A 22,692-nucleotide genomic window follows, 5' to 3' on the forward strand; every position below is an offset into this window, starting at 1 on the left:
GGTCGAAATGCTGATAAGGAAAATGTCGATCTTTTATAAAACCTCAAAGTCGCTGACTACGCGGCAACTGGAAGGCCGACCAATTATTAGAGTACTCGCGCCGCCGCTGCGGGGAAAAGCCGAGAATTCCCGATGAACACATAAAGCTCAAGTTGGAGCATTTTTCTCTTTAGCAAGGTGTAAGCAGAGTTTTTTTATTATCTACTTGACTTTGATGTATATTCTGTTCACCCTAGATAAGTCCTTGTACAATATGAGAGATGAATATATCTGTGTATGTGTATGTATATATGAATATGACTCTAATACGATGATTTTTAATACCCTTTCTTCTTCTGTTTGGTGATATGTGCACGTAACACCTTTTGCTTGTCTCGTAATGACATCTTTTGCTTACCTCTAACAGATCTCTTGTGAATAGACATAACAAAGTTCTTCCTTCTTTCCTTTTCCCTGTTGGTAGTAGAACGCATATTGTCACGTTTACCACGTCTGCTACCAAATTTATCCCTACCTTCACGGCCTTCTAGTACCTTTTGTAATCTTTCTTCACGAGACTGTTTGTATTTGATAGGACCGGTTAGTGTACTTGCATCAACTAACTCTTCACGTTTGTCCTGTTTGTGAACGCCCATGATTTTAGCAACGCTGTCTTCGTTACGCAATTCTTGTAGTTTCGCGAAATCTGCCGGGGTCAAAATACGTGTGGAAGCAATTTCACGGAAGGCAGCTTCTGGATCTACGTCTACATTTGCTTGCTCATCCTTCACGTCTTTTTCCTCCTCATCATCACTTAGTTCCAAATCTGAATCCGATTCTTTATCCTTAGCATTGTCTTTCTCGTCGTCACTATCTTCCATATCAACATCATATTCCTTGTCACTATCCATGGTGACCCAATCACCATCGATATTGTCTTCTTCACTATCGACATCTACTTCCCAGTTGGCGTCAGCGTCTTCATTTTCACCCTCTTCACCGTGTTCTTTTTTCCATTTGGCCAACAATTCGATACCAGCAATCCCCTGAACACTGTTGTCAACACCAAATTGCGGTCTTTTTGAACTCTCACCTCCTCTCTTGGCTTCTTGTACTTCCATGGCGGCATTTTTACCACGATCCTTCTTTTTTAGCATTTCTGGTGCAATGTCTCTATATAATGCTATCAATGACTTAGCGGCCATATTAACACCTTTGGCTTTAGACCCCTTGTACTCTACCAGATCTTGTAGCAAGATTTCATCAATGGCCAATGGTGCACGAGAACATATTTCTCTAATGGTATTGATACCTGCAGCAGCGACTTCATTAGCAACACCGTCTGATACGAACTCGTCAGCAATCTTTCTCACCATGACATTTATAACTTCAGGGGGGACAAGATCATGGCACGCTTGAGCACACGCTGACATAATCCTTGTAACGTCTCTTTGTTTCGGAGTTAAATACTTTAAGAAAAACGTGTAAATTCCTAAAACAATCAACTTATGGGTACCAATCAACCTTGATAGCAGCTGCATCAAAGATATTTTCTGTTCCATGTCAAATTTGTTTTTCGTTTTACCGGAAAGATGTTCCTTAAACAATTTTTCAGCAAATCCCTGTGGATCTCTCAAAAGGTGGATGGCACTGAAGTTTAAATAACCTTGAGGAGTGCCTGGTCCATTCTTTTTCTTCTTTTTAACAGTTTTTATGGCATTCTCCAGCTTTTTACCACGTCTACCAGTTTTTTTATTAACTTGCATCTTATGCCTTAATGCATCTAAATCAAATCCATCTTCATCCTCCGAATTTTCCTCAAAATTCTCTTCACGTTCTCTATCAGCATCTAAAAAAAACATCACACCAGACATGGCAATCTTGACATCTTGGTGTAAAGCGGCTTGAGTCATAATTTCAACAGTTCTTGAATCATCCCAAATACCACGTCTCCAGAGTTCTCTAGTTAATTTTGTGGCCCAAATGCCTTGAGAATCTGGTTTATCTAACAAATTAAAGCAAACGGCCTGCGTGGATTTGTTCAGTTTTTGGTTTTTACCATTGGTATTACAACTTTTCAATAAAGAAATCAAATTTGTATAAATGATTTTTCTCAATTCTTTGGCATGGGAGTTGATGCCAAGTGAATTACCATGGGAAGAGTAGGCAACTAGCAAAGGAAATAAGCTCTGAATTAATTCCTCAGCAGTAATGACGTCCTTGTTCCTCAACATTGTCAAACAACTTAAGATTTTTTCCTTTAATTCAAATGGCAAAGATTTATGGTGTTCCAACAAGAGCTGTTTTAATTCAGACGGAAAGTTTGCAGTTTCACGAGGAAAACAGGAGCAAACTTGAGATACGAAACCAACCAATTCAATAAGTTGGGACGTTGAAGTGCTCATGGTGGTACCATTAGTACCAGCCACTGTAGATGAACCATTTCCCACATCTAGCCCATTATTAGCGGCTGCAGAATCACTTCCAGCAAGCCCGTTTAGCATAAAGATATCTCTTAGGGATTCATAGTGTGCGTATTGTTGAAGAAACTCCTCTTGATAGGATTCTGGGTCACGCTTTACCAAATTCTGTAAAAGAATGATATTTGTTGGGAGCATAGCTGCTCTACTTCTTCTACCCATTGTTGATGTCTTTAGACGGTATTGTTCAGTGCCTTTTTTACTTTCCCGAACCGTTACCACTTATTCAAAGGATCACTTCGATATATCTTAGTGGTAAAACGTTTTACTTGCTGGGTGTACAATAGCTATCTGCGATGAGATGAGTTTAAAATTTTCACTTTTTAGCCGACCAAGCAAAAAAAAAGAAAAAAAGCAGAGCCTTTCCGCCTTACCCGATTTTGATAAAATAGTGATTGCGTTAAGACATCGAGATTTTAGATTTATGTAGTCACGTACACATTGAAGAGTTAGTGTGTCTTCAGTATTTTGCACCTCAATTTAATATATTCTCGCTGAAGTCCAACCCTATTGTACCTTTATTTTCGCTTTTTTTTCTTTCAAGAATTCGTCACCTAAACAAACCGTCAATGGCGTCGTAATTAATCTTCTTAGAGAAACTTGCCTTTTGTAACATATTCTTGACGCTATCAGCAGTAGTAAAATCACCGTTTTCCTCAGCTGCTTTCAAAGCAGCGTGCAAACCTGATTTGTCTTGTAAGTCTGACATCAATCCGATAGCTGCTGCTGCATCCACGGTTTTTGTAGGTTCGCTATTTCTAGTATTCCTGCGTCTCGTGCGTTTTTTTTTCACTGATGTGTTACCAGTGGCGATATCTGCCTCTTGTTTCAAACGTTTACTCTCCTGTTCAAGTAAAAAATCTGCGTTGAGGCCAATCCAAATCCTTTCCTTTAACTTTGAAGCTTCCTCGTTCAATAAGTGAGCGTTTAATTCCTCATCATCAACATCCTCTAAATTATCTGGATCGTCACTAACTTTTGAAAGGTATGCATCCGTTGTGGGTAACAAATGCAAATTTCGAGGACAATATGGATCCGTCTCTAGGGAATAACCATCAATAGCGTCTTGGAAATGCCCAACATCCTTCTCTTCTTCTAATGCTTTCGTCTTCACCTTCTTAATCTTTTGTTTGCTCCTTTCCAGCTTGTTCCCTTCTCCTTCTACACGTTCGTCCTGGGCATTAATTCCAGAGGGCTTGCGTTTTCTCGTATCACTATCGGAATCTTCGTGGTATATATTTTCGCCATCTATGCCATTAGTGGCCTTAATTCTGTCGACGACTCGGGCTCTCCGTTCCGAAAATTGTTTTAAGTAAAATAGCACTTCTTTGGAAGACAGCTCTTGTTCTCCCAACACCTGTGTCAAGATGGGATTTTTATTCAACGCTTCTTCACTGGTTTGAAACATTTCTTCTTTATCTAAAGAATCCTTTATCTTTCTTTCTTTCTTTCTGTTTTTCACAAAGGAGGGGGGCCTGGCCTCCCCATCTTCCACATCATTCTCCCTAAATTTTTGAACGGAAAGTTTTGCAGCCTTTGTGTTTTTGAATTCGTTCAACCGTTGCTGTAAAGTTTCTTCGGCAACATGTGAAACTGCCACGATCTCTGTATGCGTTCTTCTCAAATTATTCATTCTGCAAGCTAGTAAAATACATGCGCCGGCAATACCTGCAGGCCTTCGTCCTTCAAACATCCAGTCTTTGGACATTCTTTGAGCTAGTTTTACCGCATCCTTCACCACTTTAATCTTCTTGTCAGCAAGATCCAATTTTTCAGCAAAATGTTGAATGAATAAAGAAGGATCCGCTAATGGTAACTCTGTAATATGTAGCTTTTTTACCATTTTCAAAAATGTAGCTCCAATAGAATACACACTCACTTGCAATCTTGAAGAGAAGTCGATCAGCATGTGATGCGTCTTTTCCTTTCTACATGCCACATAAAGACAGGAGGCAATAACATTTTGAGACCTCCGACCTTGTACAAAGTTATTGGCCAATGCAAGCTTGTACCATTGGAAGGCAGCGTCTGTGATATATTCCGGGATATGTAATGCATAAGAAACGGCACGTAATTTCCTTCTTGCGTTGTTCAATGTAGCTTCTCTAGATTCCAGAGCACTAGAACCCCCAAATGCAGCATGACTTTGTCCTGCACCGATAAAAGAACCTTGTACTACAGCAGCCCCTGCGCTTGTTTCACCAAATGTAACTTCAGAGACGATGGGATTGTCTTCTGAGACAACACCACAGGCCTTACAAACTAAATCGTTATTAGCATTGGAAAGATCTCTCTCAAATTCCGTTCCGTGACAGCTTTTACACACTGGCATTGGTATCTGATTACAGGCTTTTTTTTTCTTTTGTTGTCTTTACCAATGAGATTGTTCTTGATCCGTTCGAAAATATGATAATTTTTTTTTATATTATCTTATACTTCGCGAAAACGTTAGAATAACAAGTAAGGACATCGCAACAATGATGGATAAAAGATAGAACCGTTTATTCGATTCTTGGCCAGCGAGTGTCGCTACTATTGCAAGATTCTGATAAGGCAAAGAATAAACTTTTCTTGTAGATTAGTTCCAACTCCATTTGATGTGCCTTTTTATTTTTTACATACAAGATCATTCGATGCTATCAAAATAGGAGCAAAATTTCCTACGCTAAATATTACTGTATAGTTTTATAAATCTTTGCATGTGGGAAACATGGTTCGCTATTTCACAACTATAAATCATCTTTTATCTTTGTTCACTCAAGTAATTTCGTAGGCGTGATCAAGTACTTGCCGGGGTTTTCATTTTTTTTTAGGTTAGATCCGATGGAGAAGTGATGCAGGTGAAGTTTAATAAGAACCCGATTCATAGGCAGGGGCAGTTACAGCCGAGAAGTTATCAAAGTTGATTTTGAGATACTCAAGCGCCTAATTGGAATCTTCCACCCACTTATTTTACAACCAATTGCATTTATTCGTGATCAGGAAATTACTGTACTATAATTTGCTAATATCAGTAACCACAGAAAAGATGGCAATTGCATTATGGTATTGTCCACCACAAGGATCAGTTGCTTACGAAACATTACAGATGCTTATATTTTCGTTTCAAACACTGTTCCCGGATTCGCCAGTGTTTGAACCTCACGTGACAGTAACGTCGCATTTAGTGTGCAATAGTAAAGATGATGTCAACAAAATTTTAACCTCCTGTGTTGCCGCTATTCAATCGATAAGGTCCCACCAAATTGCAAAGAAAGGGCTTAAGGGTCAGGCACCCCATGCTGTTGCAGCTCCCCTGGTATCTTTTAATGGATGCAGTGTAGGTAAACAATACTTCAAGAAAATCGTACTTGAATGTAACAAGAACAAAGTACTTTACGGAGTAGCACAAGTGATGAGAGAGATGTACGTAGAGATCGATCCTGAGACACGAAGTAGCCGTGCCGCCAGTTGGGTGCACGAGGAATTCCATCCGCACGTCTCATTGCTTTACTCGGACATCCACCCAGTAAGTCAGGCGTCATTGCGAGTCGTTCAACAAAGAATCGAAGATGCTCTAGACGTGCAACTAGTTCCAAGAGAGAAACGTAAGGGTTCCGGAAACGCCGATGGGTCCAACGAGATGCAAATGAGATGGGATTTTGACGTATCTTCATCGCTATCTTGGAATATTCCGGGGACATTCAAGGTTGTTAACTGTGTGGGGCCCGTTCAAGAATGGGAAGTGCTGGGACGGGTGGATGTTTAAGCCCACATACATACTGTAAGTACTTATATAGAAGGTTTTTTTTTTCATATCTGTCAATGCTTAAAAATGTTCTATGTTCTAGTTAGAGATTTACGCATACTATTTGCTTGCCTTCGCAAGGGATAGAAAATCCCTTGAAAAAAAAACTCCCCCCCTAAGCAGCGAAAACTGCGAGATCCACAATATTTAAAAGATGAGGAAGGAAGATTTCAAGTATATCACAGAATTCTTCTGAACAAAAGGTGAAATCCATTGAATAAATCCACATATATTTCAAGAAAAAATGGTAAAGTTGGAAAGGTTTAGCGAGGAGAAGACTCTGATACACGAATTCGGCAAGTTTATCCTTGAAAAGCAAGACTCGGCATTAACGGGTAACGCTGATGCAGGTTTTAACATCGCTATTAGCGGAGGATCGATGAACCAAGCGCTGTATGAAAGTTTGGTAAATGACAAAGACATCTTCCCGCATATTAAGTGGCCACAATGGAGAATCTTCTTCTGCGACGAAAGATTGGTCCCCTTCGAAGATCCACAAAGCAACTACGGTCAGTTTAAAAAAACGGTTTTGGATCCATTAGTACATGAGGACGACCAATTGAACCTAGGCCCCACCGTATACACTATCAACGAATCATTGATTGGTGGTGGGGAATCGGCTAATAAAAAGATCGCTGAAGAATACGCCTCTTTGCTACCGGAATCATTCGACTTGATCTTACTCGGCTGTGGCGATGATGGACATACATGCTCATTGTTTCCTGGGACGGAATTCAATTACCTTGTAGAGGAGATGGACCGCAAAGTTTTATGGTGTTATAATTCGCCCAAGGCACCCAAGGACAGGATCACCTTTACATTAGCAGTGGTTGCTGATGCTAAAAGCGTATGCTTTCTCGTTAAGGGAGCCGCCAAAAAAGCTATCATGCATGATGTGTTGATCGTAAAGAATAGCGAACTGCCTAGTGTGTTAGTTAATGAAATGGTTGGGACCAGAGTGACATGGTTTCTCGACGACGAAGCTGGCGCGTTGGTTCCGCAGAACTGCTAGTCATGCTTGCCTTTATACGAAAGTTGGTCCGTTAATCACGACGAACAACCTTAATTTACATTACATAATAAATAACTGACAACTTTCTTCTCCACAGCGTATGTTGGAGCTTACACCTAAAGCATAAATCTAATTCTTCTAGAAGGACTGAGGACAGAAAGGGAAAGGGATACCGAAGGCAAACTCAACCTTAAAAGTTCCGTAAGCAAGCGAGCCTCCGCGAAGGTTGCAGAGCTTAAAAAACACCACTCACCCGGTGATGCCGTTACGACGCGTTAATCTCAATGATATGACTCGGAACCACCTGTACAACAGCGCTAACGGAAAATTTCCATGGAAATAAAATAAGGGACATAGCAGGGTTCTTAGCGAGCAAATGAAATATAAAATTGCTTCGGGCCAGCTGCATGGAAGGGTCAATTTCGCCCCTTTATCGCAACCTACGCAGTCCTTCTGGATCGAGAATGAATCTGGCCCGCCGCGGACGCTTCCTGGCCCCAGACCAGGAGGCGGCGGAGAGGAAGGTCCACAAAGCAAAATAAGGAATATTAGCCACGCCGGTAATTCCCCTTCCTTTGCGCTGCCCCTGGTCTGCCCCTTTCCGTTGTTTTTTGGGTGGACGGAATACTCCGTGGGCCGCAAAGGAGAGCCTGCGCATGAATCTGTGCGTCTCAGTCGGGCGAGCCGACTTAGCACCGACGGCCCGCTTTGGCTTGGGCTTACGATGGCTGCGAGATTTGCAGATTAGTGCATATCCGCGCCTACGTATGACGTGAAGCGATCCGCCCTGAACAACTTGTTACGTATATTGATGTTGACTCTGCGCCCCTGTCTCTCTGGTTGCTGCCTTCTGCGCTGGTTTGGTGCAATCTTTCTTTTTTGTCTTTGAAAGATTTAAGCTTTTTTTCGAGAAGAAAAAGGAGGAACCGAAAAAAAACAATCTCCACTTGTTAGCCCGTAGCGCAGCAAATGGAAGGCAGAAGATATCTATATCGAAGGAAAAGCACAAACTTATCACGTTTAGGGTAGTCATTAACGTTGAAGTAATCAGGTAGTGAATACCTCGAAGCTTTCCATGCTTTCCTTTCGGTTGCATCTTTCTTCCTTTGAGGTTTTATCTTGATACGTCGCTGCTTTGTTGTTTTTCCAATATATATATATATATATATATATATATATATATTAATAATAGCAAACCATTACAGAGGATCTAGATCTCCTCTGCACGATTTAAGATTAGATAACCGTTACCCCTATATTGAATTATCACCCTACCCATAAAATTGAATAACTCAGAGAATCGGTGGCCACATGCAACCTAAAACTTTCGTCCACCAACTTCATGCAATTCTGCTGGAACCGGAAGTGAATAAATGGATATACTGGTCTCCGACTGATAACATGGTATTTTTTCTGAAGCCATACGATCCTAATTTTAGTACACATGTTTTGAAACGCTATTTCAAACATGGTAACGTTAATAGTTTTGTTCGTCAACTACACATGTACGGGTTTCATAAACTGTCTCATCCTTCTCCAGACCAATCTTCTGCCAACAATGGCAACATCAAAGAACTTGTTGAATGGAAATTCACTCACCCATCTGGATTCTTCTTCAAAGAGGCCAATGCCGGTATCTTGAATAAAATCCAAAGGAAGAGCACTGGTGTAGGAAAAGATGGTAAAAGAAAGAATATCCTGTCACCAATATCTGTCAGTTATGTCGATGCTTCAAGGCTAAATGTCCTCTCTCAGCAATCTGGTCCAACTTCCGTGAGAGAACCCTCAAGCATGTTTATGGGTAGTCCTGCACATCATTACTCAATATCTCAAAGTCCTCCGCATATCAATATACCACAGCAGCAACAGAGTAATGGACCCTACCTCATATCCTCGCTGCCTCCTCAGCAACCCACAGTGAACATGATGCGAAGGCAAAGCATCTCGGCAAGGATGATGAACTCTTATGATTATCCTAATCAATTTCCGTCCCAAGATAGTATAGTGCAACCTCAACAGCCGCAACAAGTACTTTCCCCGCAAGCATTATCGGGTCCTCCAATGAAGAAATCGCGAACCCTATCTTCGACAGATGATCTAAAGGCAACTTCTTTGCCGATCGTTAATTACCCAATGCCATACCATCCTGGAACTTTTGCCCAACAGCAGCAGCAACCGCTTCCTGCAATACCGCCATATTCTACTTACTCTACTCCATTTCCCTCAATGATGAATTCTCTTACGAACTCTGCATCTAATTCACCCGCTTTAGGAGTTTGTAATAATAATGTAACACTATCGAAAAAAAGCAATATAAGTGAAAGGCAAGCTTTGGACAATCATATACAAACTTTAAAGAACTCTATATCAACGATCACTGACTTGATAGAAAAACACATCAACGGCGCACAGCAAGATGAAAATAAAACTCAAACAAATGATGCATTGAGCAAAGATCTTCGAACAAGCTTATCCCTTTTACAAAATTCTAAAGAAGAAATTATTCAACTCGAAAGTAAATGGACGTCCATGCAATCCGTGAAAACAGCTGCCTTACCCCTCCAAGAAACTACTAATACATCCTCCACCTTAACTCCTCTGACGTCCAGCATCACTCCCAAGAGTATACCTATAATCACAAAAGGTGAAGTCGCCAGTAAACCAGCATCTTACTGAAGCTATTCACTTGAACGTTGCATCCAACTGTAAAGATTGTTCTTGCTGTTAACACCAGAGAACATTCAGTGAACGTAGAGAAGTACGAAGATTCTCTATATTTTTGCATATTAGACATTAGGGGAAAGAATGTAATTATTTCAGAAACCAAAAAAAAAAAGAATCACAAGCTGTGTTTGATACTATAAATTTTTAATATGATTAATTTAACATAAATTATGGCCATTTTTCTTTCCCGTTGCACTTGTTCTCCAATTTTTTTCTATGAAAAAACTTTAAAAATTTCAAATGTAAGAAAGCAGAGCAGATCTTTCGTAAGGATCCGCTTAACATTCCAACAAAAAAAAGGAAAAAATGAAACAGTAATTTTGTTCTATCTACCCTTCGCTTCCCCTTCGCTCCTCTTTCGCTCTGTAAATTTTTTACTCGCGCGCTTCCGACTTTTGAAAGAAGGAGTAATAAAGTTAAATAAATGTAATTAAATTATGCTTTTTAGGCAAATTCGGGACGTTGTTGCCACGTATTTCTTTTCTATGCAAGCACTTCCCTCCTTTTCTTTCATCTCTGTTTTCCTACCAGCTAAAAACTTGAGAGCTGCCTCTTGGTTCCTTATTGCCTGTGAAACATTGCCTGGCTTGTCCGTCAAGGCGTTTCTTCCGTGCTTTTTAAATACCAAAGTCATTCGAGACGTATTTATCGACATGTTATTTCTTAGTGTTTATCTGAGACGGATTTTTAGGTTATTCGTATTATATTTAAAGTTTTAAGATTAAATAACTTATCCAGACGCGTTCGGAGAGTGCATTCAGCAAGATGTAAATTTCTTCAGTTTTCCGTGTTGGGACTGGAAAAAAAAATAATTAAATAGCTGCGGGAGAGCCGAAAATAGGTTAGAGAAAAAAAAAAGGCAAGTAATATGGGCGTGAGTGTTAAACGTCCATTGCCTACTGTATTAGCGGCTTGACGTAGGTGTAACAGTAGTTATTAAGGAATTATTAGGATCGTTTTGATTACTTGTATCGGATTTCGAGAACATTAACGTTTCAATCAAGGACGATTGATCACTTTAAATACTTTTCATATTCATAGCCTGTCTAACTAATTATTTATAGAAAACACGATATATTTCTTAGTGTAGGCAAGAAATTTGAAAAGCATCATATGCGGAACTGTACTAAGGCCTGTAGTTCTAGAACAAATTGAAAAGGATATCGCTTTGATCAAAGGGAAAATTGTTATGATATTCGGTAAGCAGATAGTGATTTTAGATACTTTACGGCACCTTTAAGATATCAAAAGGTCGTGCTCTTCCTAAAAGCGGCAGCATCTTCTGAAGTGGATATAACCCTGCATGTCAAAGGCGTGTTTTTGTATGCAATTCTTGCTGAACAGTGAGTCTTTTATTTCGAGGATCTTGTGAAACTGTTCATTTATCCTCCGGGCAGTAAAAGTCAATGCAGCATTCATTTCATTAAAGAAACGGCATAGCAAAGAGAAAACTATCACACCCCAGCTGAGTATACAGGTCCTCAAAGAAATGAAGAGAAAATAAGGGTAAAAAGTATGAATAAGATAAATGAAAATATAAAAAGAAATCAACTAATACAGAAAGAAAGAAGTAGACAATGACACCCACGGACTGATGAAATCTAGTAGTCCATAGAATAATCACCACTTGAGAATTCTTCCTCTTCGTTGTTACCGCTTGCCATTATAGGAATATGATTTGCTGCAGAATTTTGTGGGGGTATCATGTAGGGTACTGGCGGTACTTGCGGAATGAAGCCAAATGATGGGAACATTGGCATCATCCAATTGGGGTTATTCTGGTTGGCGCCTATTAAGTTGTAACTGTTCACGGGCTTTGCGCTAGTACTAGGGTACTGTAGCGGCATGAAGTAATTTTCCCTCGAAACTTGCTGTTGAGAGTGGTTCTGGGTCATTAAGGCGTTTATAAATTTCTTATTATATTTTGTTGGATAAGCCTTATGATAGTCATTGTGTGGCTGAGAATTTTGAAACTTTGATGAGTTGTCAGTTTGGGATTGGTCATCATCATCACTTGTGGACAAATTACCACGTTTTTGGGCAAAAGAGACAGATAACACCTGGTCCTTGCTCACTTGATACCCATCTGTATTTAAAATTGCCTTGGCTGCATCCAATGGACTTTCAAAAGAAACAAAACCATACCCCCTTGATGATCCCACTGGCAGGTCACTATCTGACGAGCTATCGTTCGATTGTTGACGATACTTGTTCTTACTACCCCCGACAGTAATGACCTTAACGCTGATTATCTCACCAAAAGATTTGTAGAAATCATATAAATCTTCATCTGTCCAAGAAAGAGGGATGTGCTTGACATATAGGTTTGACTCCTGTTGATTACTCATTGGTATAGGTAAGCTATAAGAAGTTGATGGGTACTGGTACATGTCGAATTTGTTGCCCATAAATCTAGGCACCCGTTGGCCGCGACCCTCACTAAAGGATTCTCTTTGAGGATAGAAGAGATCCATCTTCTCTGATACAGGAGTTGATCTTACAGAATCAAAATACCGTACATTTGAGGTATCATTACTGTTCCCACTTTTATTATTGTTGAAGTAATATCTATCATATGTATAATTATTGTAATCATACATTGGGTTATTTGCGAACTCCAAGGCTTCCATATCATTATGGTTACTAATGGAAGATTGCCTGTCATGGCTATTGTGATTGTTGTAAACTTTATGTTGAACTGCCTTATTAACAACAAGTCTGTTTCCATGCCACATAAATCCATTGAATGTCTCGATGGCTACTAGTGCCTGTTCGTGGTTGATAAGCTTGATGAAACCATAACCCTTCAACATATCTTCATCTTGGGCAGTTCCATTAATGTTATTAGAAGATTTATTCGAGTCTACGGACCCTTCATCATTGAAACTTACGGAACTACTACTCCTTGTATTGTTTCTCTTTGGGAAGTAATATGAGATGATATCAAAATCTGGAAACTTTTTTGACAACTCCTTTTTGATTACCTCTATGACTTCTTTAGGTGTAATCAAAGCGTCTATTTTGTCAGGATTGTGGTAAGGCAAATTGCCTATAAAGAGGCACCTGAAATTATCATCATTGTTGTTTTCTTTGACATGATCCCAGTGAATCCTTTCTCTCTCCTTTCGCTCAACGTGATAATTGATAAATAGTGTAGATCCATTTACCGTCCTACCGTTAAGTTCCTTGATGCAGAGTGAAGCTTGAGAACCTAAGGGGTATGAAATGAACCCGTATCCATTGGGTTCGCCTTTCGTTTTATCATATATCAATTTCATTGATAAAATTGGTCCATATTTTGAGAATAAGAAACTTAGTTCGCCAATCGACAGGCTCTTTGCTATTCCTCCAACAAAGATATTTCCAGGATAGGTTAGCGCATGCTTGTTTACACCTATAGACCATTTATCAATGCGTTGCCCATTAGGTTCGCTTTTGAGTAATTCTGAGATACCTGAACATGCGTTTTCTAACGATTTTGGGTATTTGAATTGTGCTTGCAAAACAGTATCGTATCTCCAATCATCTCCCTTTTCGTTTCCTTCGTAAGATTTTTCATATTCTTGACTTCCATGCTCGTAAAGATATGTATCTTTATTTTGTTCGAGGATCTGTAACCTCTTTATGTCTGTAAGAAATTCATATGCTTCCGTGTCAGAATTGTTAACAGAAATACCTTTATAATGCTGTATTGTGTCCATTATTTGATCAGTTATCCTAGGGTCGCAACGTTCATTTTCTTCTTGCGCCTGCCATTTTATTCTTATGGTTAATAAATTTGTATTTGCAAGTTGTTCCAGTTGTAGGCCAGTCGAAGTTTTCCTTTCATTTTTTATTGATTGGTCACCAGCTTCTGCGCTCGTGGTTGTTTGCTGGCTGCAGATGTCTGTATCCTCAGGGCCACTGGATATTACTTCATCCAATGGTTCTTCTGCAATAATCATCTTCGAAACTTCTAGTACGATTTGTCTCTCACGTAAGGTGTGTTTAATAGAATAATACTCGTGATTTTATTTTTGGACCTTAAAATCAGGGTGCCTTATAATTTGGAATGTGTGCTATCCTTGATTTGCTTACTCTTTTTTGAGATCACTGAACGAATCAAAAATATAATCCTTCGAACAAAAGGTACTCTTCAAGTATTGTTTACTTGTCTAATACCTAAGGGAAGTTTCTTTATTGTGCTTAGATATATATATAGCGCAGTGGCCAAGAAAATGTTAACGTGAAATAACGACTAACGGACAAGCGTTATGCACGGAAAGAGATCTACCAAATTCCGCCCAATAGGGAATCTCCGACTGTATTTTTTTTGCCCTTTGGTCAGCTATTCCCGGGAAGGGCATAAATTGAATCAAGCGCCAATTTTACCTCTTCGGCTAGTAATCGGATCAGCGGGAGGACTACCGTACACAACAGAATGCCGAAAGTGTCGATTAATCAATCGCGCTCCATGAGGCTTATCCGCATCGTAGTTGCGTCTTAGCCGGGATAAAATATTAATCATCTCAATCCTCTAGAATGCTCTAGAGATTATGTAAAGCGTAGCCCCGTACATGATTAAATAATTTTCGGTTTCTTACCCCGTAACCACGAGTTGCGGTGTTTTTTCTTCTATCGGGGCAATAAGCGGGCGTAGCTTCTCGGGAATGTAAAAACTGTACTTCTCACCATGAAGTAGTTGGATCTTGAAATGGGATGGACCGGATGAATATGCAAGTGCTAAGATCCTTGTATTCGCGTATGATTATATCCTTCTTCAGATAGGGTTAGTTGGTTTCATTTTTTTTTAATTATTTTCCGCCAGCAACCGTAGTACTGACTAATTATCTCCAAATAGATGCTCTGGAGAAGAAGAGAATTTCGGTCACTGGTTTATGCATTAGCTTCGGAAAGCTCCATTCTTGGGACGTAAGCCAGGCATGAGTGCGATTGTCACCTGCTGTCCTCAAGCTGTTGTAGCCCCTATTGTTTCTTTGCGTCGCACACATTCTTGGACTTTTAAAATATACGGCACTAAGGAGAAACATAACCTTCCGTATACGAGATTATGGCAGTTGATGCGATGCCCAATGATACGTGACAAGGACAGTATATACTGTTGAAGATGCTGATATGACTTATGAAATATAGCCGCCCTTCCTCTTTATTGACGATTATTAGGTATGGTAATATTAAAAAAAATATTATATTCAACACGACCTCCATAAAAATGCTTTGAAATTGGTGAATCTACCCGGTGGGTTTATCTCATGCAACGCATTTTCTATATAGCCTCTTCGTCTTATATTCTCATTCTCTTTCTCTAAGCGCCGAAGATATCGTGAGTGCTATGAAGGAAAAAAAGGCACTTTCGAGCGCGGAATATAGTTATATAGGAAAAGATATGGCGTTATATTCGTAATATCTTCAAGATACTGTCCTCCCGGAAAACCCTAATTCAGAGAGGAAAGTGAAACGAAGGAAAAGGACTACAATGAATTGGACGCTACGAAGTCCCTTCATTGGAAAACGATGGAAGAGACAAGGAGGAGACGTTTCCAGCAACCTAGAACGGCCTCAGACTCTTCAATTATGTAATTTTTTTGTTTAGAAAATCTAAAGCAAGGCAGGGTCCGACATTTCCTACAAACTCTTGAATGAAATAGCGAGAGACACTTATACAGACAGAAACCGTGCCATCTCACTCCAGATCGTTTCCACTGAGACCGCCTTAAAGTGCCTGCTTTCTTAACTGTTATCTTTTTAGGTCCTTTGTTAGTATCAATCTGGGTTGCAATATGTATATATGAGGTTTCAGCAAGACAATAACGATTATATGATTGATTCTGTTTCAAAGGTATTGTAAATGGTCATAGTGGGCGCTATCACTTCTTGACGGCCTGCAGTTGTTCTGTGACGCGGGCAATTTTTTAGCGATGAGATTGAAAAAAAACTAATGCATAAAAAAGATTCTAAAATTTAGAACATGTTAAAGCAATCGTTCTTCTCACACTTCAGCCTTCAGTCGATACAGATTATTGTGTTATCTTTGTTGGATAGTGTTCAGGATGAGTAGGGCCAAAGAATTACAAGAAAAGCTCAATTTGCAAGCCAAACTTCAGTCAACTTTCAGTAACAATACAGCTGCGGTTTTAGACTGGCTGAAAGAATCGGATGAAACCGGTGACAGCACTGATACAGAACGTAATAAACAGGTAGAAAATCATAAAGAGTTGGAGGATGGCAAGAAGGCATTTTTCAAACTTCCCGTTTTGCAGATTGGGTCGGGCCTACACTTTCGCACACAAGATGACGTTTCTAGTAAAGAAGATATACATACGATTGGTGAATTTATTGAGGGTGATAAAAAGGTAAGTTCGTTGGCAAAGAAAAAGAAAAGAAGCGACCAAGGGTTGCAGCGAAATAATATGTACAGAATCACTAAAGATGATACCAAAGCCATGGTTGCGCTAAAAAGAAAAATGAGGAAAGGTGAGAGGGGAGGACTAAGAAAGAAACAAGAGCAGACCAAAAGCAATATCTCGACCTCGTATAGTTTTAGCGATGAAGAAAATGGAGACGTAGGGGCAATGCCGCAAAAGTCTACAAAAAAAACTTTTGGTTTGCTTTTTGATAAAAAAAAAAGAGCACGTAAATGATTTTGAACACTTTTGGGTAGCAAAGTACATGTTTCTCCCGCCTCTTTTTTATTCTATGTAGAGCGTATTGATATTTGCTTGGCAGCAAATGAATACGTACTGAACAGAATTCTAACCAGATGCAGTTATTCATACTACAATAGTAAGTACGCGAACAACCGCTAGAGCAGAAATGAATGGGATGTATCAATTTCAGATGACCCCAAAGAATTTATTAATTTTCCGCTGCAACTCTTTGGCCGGCAACCATTTGCATTTACCAAATTCTTTTCATTACTCGAGGGTGGAGCGAAAACAATAAGACACGCAGTGTCTCACAAGGGTACAAAATACACATTCTCAAGTGTTTTAAGTCAAATATTATGTTGAGTATAGGCATTCTCATATAAATTTTTTCGTGGTTACGTATTGATGTATTATTTCACTACCGCTTTCGGTTTTTCTAGCCTATATTTGTCATTTTATACGTTTATGGATTTTTCAAGACTAAATAATTATACTACGTAAATGTTTGATTAAGCGATAAATAAAACCAAAGGATTGGTTAGGAAGAGCGCGGACCGCCCAAGAAGTCTTCAATTAACTTAAGCTCGTATTTTACATTAGATGGTCACAAAACACCAGGTTGAAGAGGATCATTCGGATGAAGCTACGACGGATCCCGAAGTTAAACGAGTAAAATTAGAAAACAAGGTTGAAGGAATACAATCTGAACAAACTGAAACCAGTAAACAAGAAAGCACCGATAAAGAGAGCAAAGGAAAGTTTGGGAAGGAAGCCGAAAGAATAGGAGGATCTGAAGTGATTACAGATGTGGAAAAGGGAATTGTTAAATTTGAATTCGATGGTGTTGAATACACATTCAAAGAGAGACCCAGTGTCGTCGAGGAAAATGAAGGTAAAATTGAGTTTAGGGTAGTGAATAACGATAATACTAAAGAAAATATGATGGTTCTAACAGGATTGAAAAACATTTTTCAGAAGCAATTACCAAAAATGCCCAAGGAATATATTGCCAGGTTGGTCTATGATCGAAGTCATCTTTCCATGGCTGTCATTAGGAAGCCATTGACTGTCGTAGGTGGTATAACATATCGACCTTTCGATAAAAGAGAATTTGCAGAAATCGTCTTCTGTGCAATTAGTTCGACGGAACAGGTGCGCGGTTACGGTGCGCATCTAATGAATCACTTAAAAGACTATGTTAGAAATACCTCTAACATAAAATATTTCTTGACATATGCAGACAATTACGCGATTGGGTACTTTAAAAAGCAAGGCTTCACTAAAGAAATCACGTTAGATAAAAGTATATGGATGGGATATATTAAAGATTATGAAGGTGGTACGCTGATGCAATGCTCTATGTTACCAAGAATACGATATTTAGACGCAGGTAAGATTCTATTATTACAAGAGGCGGCACTACGAAGAAAAATAAGGACGATTTCGAAATCGCATATTATAAGGCCCGGGTTAGAGCAATTCAAAGACTTAAACAATATCAAACCAATTGATCCAATGACTATTCCCGGTTTGAAAGAAGCCGGTTGGACTCCTGAGATGGACGCGTTGGCACAACGTCCCAAGCGTGGTCCCCATGATGCAGCAATACAAAATATACTCACAGAACTGCAAAATCATGCGGCGGCCTGGCCTTTCTTACAACCCGTCAATAAAGAGGAGGTGCCTGACTATTACGATTTTATCAAAGAGCCAATGGACTTGAGCACCATGGAAATAAAACTAGAGAGCAATAAATATCAAAAGATGGAAGACTTCATATATGATGCCAGGCTGGTGTTTAACAATTGTCGAATGTACAATGGAGAAAATACATCGTATTACAAGTATGCTAATAGGCTAGAGAAATTCTTCAACAATAAAGTAAAAGAAATACCTGAGTATTCTCACCTTATTGATTAATACGTAGAGGACACTTTTTCACTACCAGTTCTTCTATAAAAGAAATAAGTGTTCAACAACGGGAGAGGATTTAATAATTGAGGCCATGCTGCTACTTTTTCTTTCATTTTGTAAAATCTTTTTTTCTTTCTTAATGTGACGTTGGTATTTACCTTTATGTAACTATATTTATGACATTTCAACATCCGCTTCTTCAGGACTTTCTGTAGCCTCTTTCTCCTTCAACTCTTTTATCAACTCAGCAGTCATTTTGTCATCATATATTTTAAACCCGTCTTGCTTTGTTATACGACTCAATTGTGCGTTATTTTCGTCAAGTTTTTCCTCCATTACTTGCTTTAAAATTTTTAGGACAAGAAGCTCAGCTTCTTTCAAAGTTAAGGAAGAATGCCATTCGTTCAATAATTCTGCCTGTGCTCCTTCAGAACCGGAACCGATGGCTTTAGCATTATAACGGTAAAAAGTTCCAGATGGTTCTGCATGGAAAAGTTGATAACCATCATCCACATCATGGCCAGCAATTAGCAAAGCAACTCCAAATGGTCTAGACATTAGCCTTTCTTCACCGGAGGCACCTTCACCAAACCTTAGAGCAAGATCACACACCGATTGCGTTAATGATTCGACATTAATATCCTCATCGTAGTATAGATTATGTGTTACTGCGGCAGTGCGCGCATGTTCAATCATGGAACGAGCATCCGCTGTAAGCCCACTCATTGCACAACCAATATGACGATCAATCTCCACAATTTTTTCAATAGAATCAGATTCTAATAATGGGGAAGTAGCACGTTTCTCCACACCTAGCACAACACCTTCTTTCGTGGCAATACCAATTGCTGTAGATCCTAATTTGATGGCCTCCAAAGAATACTCAACTTGAAATAATCTACCTTCTGGGGAAAATGTGCTTACACCACGATCATATTCACTTCTAGTTAAAAACATCTTTTTTAGTTATATTATCCAACTGAAATTTATGTTCTTATTGATTTGGATCCTGTTTGTATAGCGCTCTCTTATTCAATTTCCTAGTCTATTCATTTGCCACCGGTTTTGGTTTAGAAGAACCCTGTATATTCAAATTTCAAAATGCATTTCGTATATCGTGATCCTTTGAACTGGCCATTAATTTTTGGGCATTATCAACATAAAATCAACGTACCTCCATTAATGGTTATTCGGTAGTACGTTCGACAGTCAAATTCATTTCAGTAGAAATCTTTTCGGCACCACTCTTGAGAGTGTGTTTGCTTTTTCTTTTTGAGTTGCATTTTTCTGTGAAAAAGTTCATGTTTTGGTATTTCTTTCATTATTTCCTTGCACAAAAGGTAAAAGCGTAAAAAAGAAAAAACAGCAAGAGAAGCATTTTCAAGCAAAAAAAGTGTTAACGGCAATAAACCTGAACTCTTGTGACATACTGTTACCACAACATGTAATTGAGACGGCCAACGCTTATTCAGAGTTACTTAGTACAAGGATTATCGTCAATTTTTTCTCGATAAGCAAGTATTTTCCTCACATACAAATGTCTATAACAATACTAATAATTTACACATAGGTATAGTGTATACATAGAGTGGACATAGCTGGCCCTCTACCGGGAGCTATGCCAACACAAGAGTTCATCCACTTTCACTACTTGTTTCTCAGTGACCCCAACAATCTGAGATATCCAGCAGTGTAGCAGAAATAGGTGAATGAATATACTATTCGACATTTCTTCTCAACCGTAGAATCAATACTCACAAGACATCCATTGTAAAGATGACATAGAAAATCGCTTTACCATACCGCTAAAAACTGATATACGCCGCGGAATCCGGCAAACAATTGTTAAAAAAATTTGAGCAGCTCTCTGCACCGAAGCCGTTTAGCGTTCCCACTAGTCGGATGCCGCGGGCGCTTGAGCACCTCATGCACAGCAACAACACTATGGTTTGGTGGCAACCTGAATTCACTCGTTGACGCATGCATGAGCCGTGAAGCGGGACAAAAAAAAATAAGTTCCTCCATGAATGCCGGCACGTGCGATCGTCGTGGCGGGGTTTTAAGAATGCATGTCACAAATTGTCGCATTACCGCGGAACCGCTAGACAATCATTACTGACGCAAATCCGTTGAAATAAATGACGAAAAGGAAGAAAAAAGAGAAAAATACCGCTTCTAGCCGGGTCATCTACCAACCCGAGCTTCCACTAGACAGCACCCACACACCTAAAGACTAGAACGACCTTTACTTTCACCACCAAAAACCACTTCCGCCTCCCCCGCCCCTGATAACGTCCACTAATTGAGCGATTACCTGAGCGGTCTTCTTTTAATTTGCAGCATGAGACTTGCAGTATGCAAGTCTCAAGTAGCAACGTCTCAAGGTCAGAACTGTATGGAAATCTTGTCACCTCACCTAATTTTAGCTAGCCTACCCTGCAAGTCAAGAGCTCTCCGTGATTCTTAGCCACCTCAACGTATGCCTCTCCCCGGAAACTGTGGCCTTCTCTGGCACACATGATCTCCACGATTTCAACATATAAATAGCTTTTGGTAATTGCAATATTAATCGATTATATTTTCTTCTTCTCTCATCTAATATATTCTTTGTAATTCAATTTCGCTTGTTCTAGGATATAACCAAGCAACTGCTTATCAACATACAAACACTAAATCAAAATGGCTGTCTCTAAAGTTTACGCTAGATCCGTCTACGACTCCCGTGGTAACCCAACCGTCGAAGTCGAATTAACCACCGAAAAGGGTGTTTTCAGATCCATTGTTCCATCTGGTGCTTCCACCGGTGTCCACGAAGCTTTGGAAATGAGAGATGGTGACAAATCCAAGTGGATGGGTAAGGGTGTTTTGCACGCTGTCAAGAACGTCAACGATGTCATTGCTCCAGCTTTCGTTAAGGCTAACATTGATGTTAAGGACCAAAAGGCCGTCGATGACTTTTTGATTTCTTTGGACGGTACTGCCAACAAATCCAAGTTGGGTGCTAACGCTATCTTGGGTGTTTCCTTGGCTGCTTCTAGAGCTGCCGCTGCTGAGAAGAACGTCCCATTGTATAAGCACTTGGCTGACTTGTCCAAGTCTAAGACCTCTCCATACGTTCTACCAGTTCCATTCTTGAACGTTTTGAACGGTGGTTCCCACGCTGGTGGTGCTTTGGCTTTGCAAGAATTCATGATTGCTCCAACTGGTGCCAAGACCTTCGCTGAAGCTTTGAGAATTGGTTCCGAAGTTTACCACAACTTGAAGTCTTTGACCAAGAAGAGATACGGTGCTTCTGCCGGTAACGTCGGTGACGAAGGTGGTGTTGCTCCAAACATTCAAACTGCTGAAGAAGCTTTGGACTTGATTGTTGACGCTATCAAGGCTGCTGGTCACGACGGTAAGGTCAAGATCGGTTTGGACTGTGCTTCCTCTGAATTCTTCAAGGACGGTAAGTACGACTTGGACTTCAAGAATCCAAACTCTGACAAATCCAAGTGGTTGACTGGTCCTCAATTGGCTGACTTGTACCACTCCTTGATGAAGAGATACCCAATTGTCTCTATCGAAGATCCATTTGCTGAAGATGACTGGGAAGCTTGGTCTCACTTCTTCAAGACCGCTGGTATCCAAATTGTTGCTGATGACTTGACTGTCACCAACCCAAAGAGAATCGCTACCGCTATCGAAAAGAAGGCTGCCGACGCTTTGTTGTTGAAGGTCAACCAAATTGGTACCTTGTCTGAATCCATCAAGGCTGCTCAAGATTCTTTCGCCGCCGGTTGGGGTGTCATGGTTTCCCACAGATCTGGTGAAACTGAAGACACTTTCATTGCTGACTTGGTTGTCGGTTTGAGAACTGGTCAAATCAAGACTGGTGCTCCAGCTAGATCCGAAAGATTGGCTAAATTGAACCAATTGTTGAGAATCGAAGAAGAATTAGGTGACAACGCTGTTTTCGCTGGTGAAAACTTCCACCACGGTGATAAATTATAAAGCTTTTGATTAAGCCTAGCCAAAAAAAACATTCCGTTTTTTTGTCATTTATTTCATTTTCTTAGAATAGTTTAGTTTATTCATTTTATAGTCACGAATGTTTTACGAATCTATATAGGGTTGCAAACAAGCATTTTCATTTTTATGTTAAAAAAA

At 39.7% G+C, this 22,692-nt stretch overlaps 10 protein-coding genes across 10 annotated transcripts; 6 read left to right on the top strand and 4 right to left on the bottom strand.

The window, feature by feature from the left end:
- Positions 1-317: 317 nt before the first annotated feature.
- SDA1 (Sda1p) lies at positions 318-2,621 on the bottom strand (the record flags this gene model as incomplete). The annotated part of the gene is made up of 1 exon (XM_033910685.1): positions 318-2,621. The coding sequence occupies one exon, from the start codon at positions 2,619-2,621 to the stop codon at positions 318-320; it is 2,304 nt and encodes a 767-aa protein (XP_033766576.1).
- A 388-nt stretch (positions 2,622-3,009) lies between these two features.
- Positions 3,010-4,791, bottom strand: BRF1 (transcription factor TFIIIB subunit BRF1; the record flags this gene model as incomplete). The annotated part of the gene is made up of 1 exon (XM_033910686.1): positions 3,010-4,791. One exon carries the CDS (start codon positions 4,789-4,791, stop codon positions 3,010-3,012), a length of 1,782 nt encoding a protein of 593 aa, XP_033766577.1.
- Positions 4,792-5,487: 696 nt separating this feature from the next.
- Positions 5,488-6,207, top strand: CPD1 (2',3'-cyclic-nucleotide 3'-phosphodiesterase; the record flags this gene model as incomplete). The annotated part of the gene is made up of 1 exon (XM_033910687.1): positions 5,488-6,207. One exon carries the CDS (start codon positions 5,488-5,490, stop codon positions 6,205-6,207), a length of 720 nt encoding a protein of 239 aa, XP_033766578.1.
- A 283-nt stretch (positions 6,208-6,490) lies between these two features.
- On the top strand, positions 6,491-7,258 carry SOL4 (6-phosphogluconolactonase SOL4; the record flags this gene model as incomplete). Its single annotated transcript, XM_033910688.1, has 1 exon — positions 6,491-7,258. One exon carries the CDS (start codon positions 6,491-6,493, stop codon positions 7,256-7,258), a length of 768 nt encoding a protein of 255 aa, XP_033766579.1.
- A 1,311-nt stretch (positions 7,259-8,569) lies between these two features.
- On the top strand, positions 8,570-9,934 carry MGA1 (Mga1p; the record flags this gene model as incomplete). Its single annotated transcript, XM_033910689.1, has 1 exon — positions 8,570-9,934. One exon carries the CDS (start codon positions 8,570-8,572, stop codon positions 9,932-9,934), a length of 1,365 nt encoding a protein of 454 aa, XP_033766580.1.
- A 1,649-nt stretch (positions 9,935-11,583) lies between these two features.
- On the bottom strand, positions 11,584-13,926 carry RIE1 (Rie1p; the record flags this gene model as incomplete). The annotated part of the gene is made up of 1 exon (XM_033910690.1): positions 11,584-13,926. The coding sequence occupies one exon, from the start codon at positions 13,924-13,926 to the stop codon at positions 11,584-11,586; it is 2,343 nt and encodes a 780-aa protein (XP_033766581.1).
- A 2,106-nt stretch (positions 13,927-16,032) lies between these two features.
- NOP19 (Nop19p) lies at positions 16,033-16,623 on the top strand (the record flags this gene model as incomplete). The annotated part of the gene is made up of 1 exon (XM_033910691.1): positions 16,033-16,623. One exon carries the CDS (start codon positions 16,033-16,035, stop codon positions 16,621-16,623), a length of 591 nt encoding a protein of 196 aa, XP_033766582.1.
- Positions 16,624-17,229: 606 nt separating this feature from the next.
- GCN5 (histone acetyltransferase GCN5) lies at positions 17,230-18,549 on the top strand (the record flags this gene model as incomplete). The annotated part of the gene is made up of 1 exon (XM_033910692.1): positions 17,230-18,549. One exon carries the CDS (start codon positions 17,230-17,232, stop codon positions 18,547-18,549), a length of 1,320 nt encoding a protein of 439 aa, XP_033766583.1.
- A 168-nt stretch (positions 18,550-18,717) lies between these two features.
- Positions 18,718-19,500, bottom strand: PUP2 (proteasome core particle subunit alpha 5; the record flags this gene model as incomplete). Its single annotated transcript, XM_033910693.1, has 1 exon — positions 18,718-19,500. One exon carries the CDS (start codon positions 19,498-19,500, stop codon positions 18,718-18,720), a length of 783 nt encoding a protein of 260 aa, XP_033766584.1.
- A 1,722-nt stretch (positions 19,501-21,222) lies between these two features.
- On the top strand, positions 21,223-22,536 carry ENO1 (phosphopyruvate hydratase ENO1; the record flags this gene model as incomplete). The annotated part of the gene is made up of 1 exon (XM_033910694.1): positions 21,223-22,536. The coding sequence occupies one exon, from the start codon at positions 21,223-21,225 to the stop codon at positions 22,534-22,536; it is 1,314 nt and encodes a 437-aa protein (XP_033766585.1).
- Between the last annotated feature and the right edge of the window lie 156 nt (positions 22,537-22,692).

The sequence above is a fragment of the Saccharomyces paradoxus genome, chromosome VII (genome assembly GCF_002079055.1).
Source record: "Saccharomyces paradoxus chromosome VII, complete sequence".
Classification (NCBI taxonomy): Eukaryota; Fungi; Ascomycota; class Saccharomycetes; order Saccharomycetales; family Saccharomycetaceae; genus Saccharomyces; species Saccharomyces paradoxus.